The sequence below is a fragment of the Bison bison genome, unplaced genomic scaffold, assembly GCF_000754665.1.
Source record: "Bison bison bison isolate TAMUID 2011002044 unplaced genomic scaffold, Bison_UMD1.0 scf7180017864492, whole genome shotgun sequence".
Lineage (NCBI taxonomy): Eukaryota > Metazoa > Chordata > Mammalia > Artiodactyla > Bovidae > Bison > Bison bison.
This window is the reverse complement of record NW_011495051.1, coordinates 7,746,333-7,753,862: the sequence shown is the minus strand read 5'-3', so window position 1 is coordinate 7,753,862 and position 7,530 is coordinate 7,746,333. Positions and strand designations below refer to the sequence as shown.

General features: G+C 52.4%; 1 protein-coding gene across 1 annotated transcript in view; it reads left to right on the top strand.

The window, feature by feature from the left end:
- Positions 1–7,530, top strand: part of DNM2 (dynamin 2) — an 86,742-nt gene that overhangs the window by 23,117 nt on the left and 56,095 nt on the right. The window contains exon 2 of the mRNA XM_010828498.1: positions 3,961–4,062. Coding sequence (XP_010826800.1) covers positions 3,961–4,062 — 102 coding nt within the window. The remainder of the gene's footprint in view (positions 1–3,960; positions 4,063–7,530) is intronic.

The following is a 7,530-nucleotide window of genomic DNA, read 5'->3' as shown; positions in this document are numbered from 1 at the left end:
TTACTTTGTAATGGCCCCAAGCTGGAAGAAGACCCCCAAAGCCACATCAGCTAGTGAGTGGATGATCAGACTGTGGTCCGCTCCTGCAGGGGCTTCCCGGGTGGCTCAGTGGTAAAGAATCCGCCTGCCAAGCAGGAGACATGAGTCCGATCCCTGGATGGGGAAGGTCCCCTGGAGAAGGAAATGGCATTCCAGTCCAGTATTCTTATATGGAGAATCGCATGGACAGAGGAGCCTGACAGGCTACAGTCCATGGGGTCGCAAAGAGTTGGACACAACTGAGTGACTATAACAACGACAACAAATCTGCATCAGTCAGTTAGTGGATGAACAGACCGGTCCATCCATGCAGCGGCATACCAGTCAGCAAGGAACAGGAGCCGGCTCCAGTCAAACACAACGGCGTGGGGGAGCCCGCCCACGGGACCCTGGGGACTCCGTTCACACGCTGCTGCTGTCTCGTTTGCTCCCTGCCCTCTTACCCCCGTGGTGTGTCTTCTTTGTCCCCAGCATCTCCACTGCTCGGTTGGTGTGAGTAATACTTGAGTGAACAAGCTGGTGACCTTGGCCAGGTTGCAAATCCTCACTGATCCTCACTCTCCTTATCTGCCAAACGGGAGGATGGGAGTCACATTCAGACGGTTACACTGCATGAAGCGGGCGTGACGTGCTCCGAGCAGGGCCGGGGTGGCCCACACATTCTTTGTCCTCTGGAGTGCGGCTCCATGGGTAGCGTGCAAGGTGTGGAGGATTTTGAATGTGCTCCCAGGGGCTGCGGGCTTCATCCTCCAGTGACTCGTTTATGTCCTTGGGACGTTCTCCTCTTCCTCCACGATTCTTCTCCATCCAGCCTGTCCCCCTGGTCATGGCTGGCTGGCTCCTCAGCTCCTCTGGATTCTGTCCAGTGTCTGTTGAATGCCTTCTGGGTCCCCTGTCTCCTAAACCAGTCCTTATCATCACTCACCTTGACCAATGCAGTCACCTCCCACCTGCCTCTCCACTCCCACCCTCCCTCTTGAAGCTGTCAGTTGTTCGGTCACCAAGTCACATCTGACTCTTTGTGACCTCATGGACTGCAGCACACCAGGCTCCTCTGTCCTCCACTATCTCCTGGGGTTTGCTCACGTCCGTTGAGTCGGTGATGCCACCCAACCATCTCACCTTCTGCTGCCCCCTTCTACTTTTGCCTTTAATCTTTCCCAGCATCAGGAGAAGACAATGGCAACCCACTCCAGTACTCTTGCCTGGAGAATCCCAGGGACAGGGGAGCCTGGTAGGCTGCCATCTGTGGAGTCGCACTGAGTCGAACATGACTGAAGCGACTTAGCAGCAGCAGCAGCATCAGGGTCTTTTCCAGTGAGTCAGCTTTTTGCATCAGGTGGCCAAAGTACTGGAGCTTCAGTTTCAGCGTCAGTGCTTCTAATGAATATTCAGGATGGACTGGTTTGCCCTCCTTGCAGTCCAAGGGACCCTCAAGAGTCTTCTCCAGCACCACAGTTCAAAAGCATCAATTCTTTATAGAAGTGGCCAGAGGGGCACATACCTTTAAAAGCAAATGAGGTAGGGAATTCCCTGGCAGTCCAGTGGTTAAGACTCTGAGCTCCCACTGCAGGGGTTGCAGGGTTCAATTCCTAGTTGGGGAAGTAAGATCCTGCATGCTGTGTGCTGTGGCCAAAAGAAAAGAAACAAAACCTTGACTGTCCCTAAACCCCATCAGGTAGCTTTGCTCTAAGAATGATGACCTCTCATTGTGACCTCCAGCATCACCTCACGCACCCCTCTCTGGGCCTGTCTATTCATCCTATTCCAGCCCTGCTCTGCTGCTTGCCAGTAGTACTAGTACCCCCATAGGGCCTCCAGAGCCAACCTGCCTGTGCAGGGTCCCTCATCTCCAAGGCCCCCCTGCCATGTGGTCACTGCCAGATCCCTGTGTCCAGCCAGAGGAGGCCCTGCCTGAGTGTGGTGACCCCACCCACAGTCCGATGGGGCTCAAACCTCACAGTGCATGGCGTGTGGCAGGATATGCTTCCTCCCTTCCTCCGCCCGCTGAGTGAACAGGTTCTGAGCCTGTGCTGAGAACTAACGCCCTCCTCTGGGGCTCTGTCCGGACAGAGGTGCTGGGGTGCTTCTGAGACGTCGTCTGTCACAGTACTGGGGAGCTGGGTGGCACCAAGGATGTTTGCCTAGAGTTCTGCACAAATTTTAGGTAATCCAAATGTTTCAGTTCAGTTCAGTCGCTCAGTTGTGTCCGACTCTTTGCAGCCCCATGAATCACAGCACACCAGGCCTCCTTGTCCATCACTAACTCCTGGAGTTTAAAACTCATGTGCATCAAGTCGGTGATGCCATCCAGCCAATCTCATCCTTTGTCGTCCCCTTCTCCCCCTGCCTCCAATTCCCAGCATCAGGGCCTTTTCCAATGAGTCAAGTCTTTGCATGAGGTGGCCAAAGTATTAGAGTTTCAGCTTTAGCATCATTCCTTCCAGTGAACACCCAGGGCTGATCTCCTTTAGAATCCAAATGTTTACCTGGGTGCAAACTTGTTTAGAATTCCCTGAGCCTAGAGCCTTTCTCCATTTTACACGAAACAATCCTTTGCATGCCCTTAGTGACCTCTGAAAATGTTGCTTCTGCTCCTTTGCCCACCTGGATCTCCTGCTCTTTCCATTGCCTTTATTTAAAAAATACATATATATATTTATTTGGCCGTGCCGGGTTGTAACACGGGTAGTTGTAACACGCAGGCTCTTTAGTTTTGGTATGTACTCTCTCGCTTGCAACATGTGGGATCTAGTTCCCTGAGCAGGGATCAAACCAGGCCCCTTGCACTGGGAGCACGGAGTCTTAGCCACTGGGCCACCAGGGAGGTCTCAGTTGCCTTTCTCAAAGGTTCAGGGTGGTTTCCAGTATTCCCACCCTACGTGAAACCAGGTGTAAGTGCAGGTAATGCCTGAATTTTTCCATAGTAAAATCCATAGCATATTTTTAAAAAACAAATTACTTTATTGAGGGATCATTTACATGATAGGATTCACCCATTTTAAATGCAGTGATTTTTTTAAGAAACTTACAGTAAGTATTAGTAAACAGTACCACAGCCCAGTTTTAGAACATTTCCGTCCCCCAGAAAGCTCACCACTGTTTCTCATCCCCGAGACAACCAGTGATCCACTTCCCACCTCTTTCAATTTGTCTGTCGGGGACATGAAACGCATTGTAATTTTTTTTTAAGTCTTTTTTTTTTTTTTTTTTTTAATTTGTTAAAACATTCTGGTGTTTTAAAATTTTTTTTGTTGGAGTATAGTTGATTTACAATGTTGTGTTAGTTTCAGGTGTACAGCAAAGACAATATTCTGTTTTATGTTTTGGTTTTTTGGCTGTGAGGCAGGTGGGGATCTTAGCTGGCTGAACAGGGATCACACTTGCACCTCCTGTGTTGGAAGGCAAGGTCTTAACCCCTGGATCACCAGGGAAGTCCCGAAACACGTTGTATTTTGTCATTAGATAACTTTCCTTTTATTTTAGTCTTTATATCATATGTATGGCATTATATTACGTTAAAACATGTAGGTCAGAATTGTTGATATATGGCAGAAACCAACACAATATTGTAATTATCCTTCAATTATAAATAAATAAAGGAAAAAAACTACAAAAAAAAAAATGTACTGATCTCTTTTGAGTCTGGGGGAGATGGTCCAAACATTTGTCAGGAAAGGGGGCTTCTGAGTGTGCTGGGGCTGGCACATAGCCAGCCGAAGGGAAAGAGTTCCCTTTGTCACCAGCCTTCAATCCAGTCCCTCCCCTATCTCTCCATGGCCTTAGGACCCTCCAAGGCCAGAGCATTCCCTGGTGCCCTGCTAGGGTTGATGTCTTTGCTGAAGTCACGCCGATTGCAAGAGGGGATTGCTCCACCGTGTGTGGTCATACTTCCTGCCCCCTGCTAGCCGGCGTCGTGAGTAATTTCTGTCCATTTCCCCTCCCACAGGGACTTCCTTCCCCGAGGTTCAGGAATCGTCACTCGGCGGCCTCTCATCCTGCAGCTCATCTTCTCAAAAACAGGTATGGTGGGGCGGCTGGCAGCCCAGACAGGAAATGAGCATGGTGGCTGTGCCTCGTGGGAGCCAGGGGCTTCCGAGGTGTCCTAGGAGGCCATTTGGGTCTGCATTCCCCTTTTCCCAGTGGGCAGGGAAGTTGAAGCACGGTTCATGGAACACCTCCACCCACCCCGAGCATCAGCTGTGACTAGGCTGCCAGGTGCCACATTTTTTGCTCTATCGTAGATGACATGTTCTTGCTGGACACTTTCAAAATCAATAGCAGACACTGTGACACGTCAGCCTGAAAGGCTTTGGTGTACTCCCTTTGCAATAAGGACATCCTCTTGCACTCACAGAACCACACCCAAGAGAAGTCATCATTTCTGCATGTTCCCTTACCCCAGTCCATACCCATGTTGTCAGTTGTACTCCAGATATCTTCCCTGGCTGGTTCTACAACTGCTGGGATCAATGCCATGCTGCCTTTCATTGTCCTGTCTACTCTTTTCATGCGAGCAGCATTCTCGCCACTTCTTAATCTTGTTTTCCCACTATTTCTTTTTGAATTACAGCACTGACTTTAGGGAGAGACCTGGCCTGTTGCATATAGAATGGCCCACATGTAGACTTTTTTTCTGTCCCCCACCTCTGTTCTTCCTACACAAGTCTGATATGACATGGGCATGTCTCCCAGCATGAAACCCACCTAGCTTCCTTGTAAAAGCATCTCAGGTCAGAGGCTGGAAAGGGTGAAAAGGGCCATTGGAGGTGGGACCTCTCTTCTCTCCAGAGCCCCCCAGAGTCTTCCCTACTGACCTGGAATGTCAGCCACAGCTGGTTCAGCACTTGGGGTGCCAGCGTCACCACAGGCTGTGTTAAACACCCCCACTCTGGGGAGGCAGCTGATATATCCCCATTTTACAGATGGGGAAACTGAGGTTTAACCACCTGCCTTTCTGGTGGGTGCCAGAGCTGGGATGGGCATCCAGGCAGGTTCAGACCTCAGGCTCCACAGCTCAGCTGACCCTAGTCCCGCCCTCTCATTTTCATTCACCCAATCGATCTGCAGGAGGGTGTGACACTAGTGAGAGACGGCAACAGATTGGTCCAGTGGCAAGCCAATTGGTTGCCTCCTCTGGGTTCAAGTGTCCAGTCAGCTGTGCCAGGAAGGCCAGTGACAGAGCCTGGATTGTGAGATGTCAGTGGGATCCGAGTCACATAGGGCTTGGCGCATTGGGTTTCTGTTGCACATTCACTGGGTTGGTGGACGAGGGTGGTGAGAATCTGCGTTTTCAATGAGTTTCCAGGTCATGCTGATGCTTTTGGCCTCTGCCTACTCTGGGAAAACCTCTGCCCTGGTTTGTGAGGGCTGAGAGCTAATACTGCCCAGGTTCAAACCCTGGCGCTATAGCTTACTGGCTGGCTGGCCCCTGGGGAGGGAGTGCCACTCACAGCTGTGCTTCCTGTCTGGACAGTGAAAATAATAATAGTACTGCCTTTGTCAGTTGCTGTGAAGACCGTGCTATTCAATACATGTATAGCCTGTAGAACAGTGCCAGGCACACTGCAGGCCCTTGCCATGTGGTGCCATCCCAGTGGCTTTGGCATAGCTTGCTGGGAGAATAGGTTGGCTGGCTTCCTGCACTGGAAGGTCACAGGCTTTGTCGTGGCAGGAGGGCTCTCCCATCACCTCCCCAGTGACTGTCACCCAACAGTGGTCCAGGGAGCACTGGGCTGCCTGCCACAAGCTGGTCCCAGGCTGGGGCACAGCGGTGAGTAGGACCAGGGCTGCTGCCACCACCTGTCGCCTTTCCTCTGTTTTTTAATGTAATTAAATGATTTATTTCTTCTTGGCTGTGCTGAGTCTTCATTGCTGCGAGGGCTTTTCTCTAGTTGCAGCAGGCAGGGCTGCTCTCTAGTTGTGGTGCCCCGGCTTCTCATCATGGCCTCTCTCGTGTAGCACGAGCTCTAGGGTGTGTGGGCTTCAGTAGTTGCCTCACTCAGGCATCAGTAGTTGTACTTGCAGTTTCTGGAGCACAGGCTCAATAGTTGTGGTACACGGGCTTAGCTGCCCCGCAGCATGTGAGATCTTCCTGGACCAGGGATCGAACCCGTGTCCCCTGCATTGGCAGGCGAGTTCTTCACCACTGCGCCACCAGGAAAGCCCTGTCGCCTTCCCTCTTGATGCTCCTGTTAGTGCTGGCGGTCAGTGCGGGGGGACCCTTGGGTGGGGACCAAGGGGGAGACACAGAGGCATGGCCCTCCCCGGATGAAAGTGTGTGTGGTGGTGGTGAAGGGAGTCTTGCAGAACTTCTCTGACAGGAGGTGATGTGTGAGCTCAGACTGACAGGTGCTTGGGGCTGTGTTGGGGAATGGGAACTCTGCTTCACAGCAGAGAGGGGTTGCTTGTGCAGACCCTGAGGCAGCGATGCCCATTGTGGCCGGCTGGAGGAACTGAAGATTCCTTCTAGTGGCGGGGAGGAAAGAGAAGCATGTGACAAATGACAGTCTTGGGAGAGCACACATGTGCCCGCAGCCTGATCCGGGGTGATGCTGAAATCGCCATTTCCGTCGTCCGGCTTCACAGAGAAGGGCCCTGAGGCCCCTTGCCTGAGGACACACAGGGAAGCTGTCTTGAAAGCCCAGTCGCGAGCTCATTCTTAGGGAGGGTTTGACCAGATTCTGTGGCCACAGGTAGAGAAGAGACCACAGGGACCACCAGCTCTGGGGCAGGGGTCCCAGGAAGGGATGGGTGGGAGCCATGGAGATGAAGACACTGGCGGATCCTGTTGGGCTCAGGAAGAGAGATCCGGGGTGTCCCACCTGGGCATGCTCCTTTCTGTGTCCCAGCTTGCGTACTCCACCCCCACCCCCATCTGACCATGGCATTCAAAGTCTCTTAATGCAGATGTGAGCTAGGCCTCAGCCAGATGCCAGGGAAGCAGTGTGAGCACTCTGAGGGGCCCGGCTGACCCTGAGCTCAGCCTTTTGGGTACGACAGACATGGGGTTGCTGTGGCCAGGCTGAGAGGGGAGAGCGCAGGGGATTGTGGGAGGGTGTATCAGGCATTGGGCTTCCTTGGTGGCTCAGTGGTGAAGAATCCATTTGTCAACGCAGGAGTCAACGAGTTCCATCCTTGGATTGGGAAGATCCTCTAGAGGAGGAGATGGCAACCCATTCCAGTATTCTTGCCTGAGAAATCCTGTGGACAGAGGAGCCTGGTGGGCTACAGTCCATGGGGTCACAGAGAGTAGGACACAACTGAGTGACTAAACAACAACAACAATATCAGGCGCTGGATCTGCTTTGAGCCAGGGCTTGGGGAGAACGTTCCAGGCAGGGCAGCAGTTGTGTTGTGAAGCTGTGAGGGGCCAGGAGGCAGGTGTGGTGAGAAATCCGGACACTGGGAACCTGAGTGGCGTTCAGGGTGTGCAGAGACTGGCTCAGCCCACTGGCTGACTTGTGGAGGAGGGCCAGGCAGAGGCAGGAG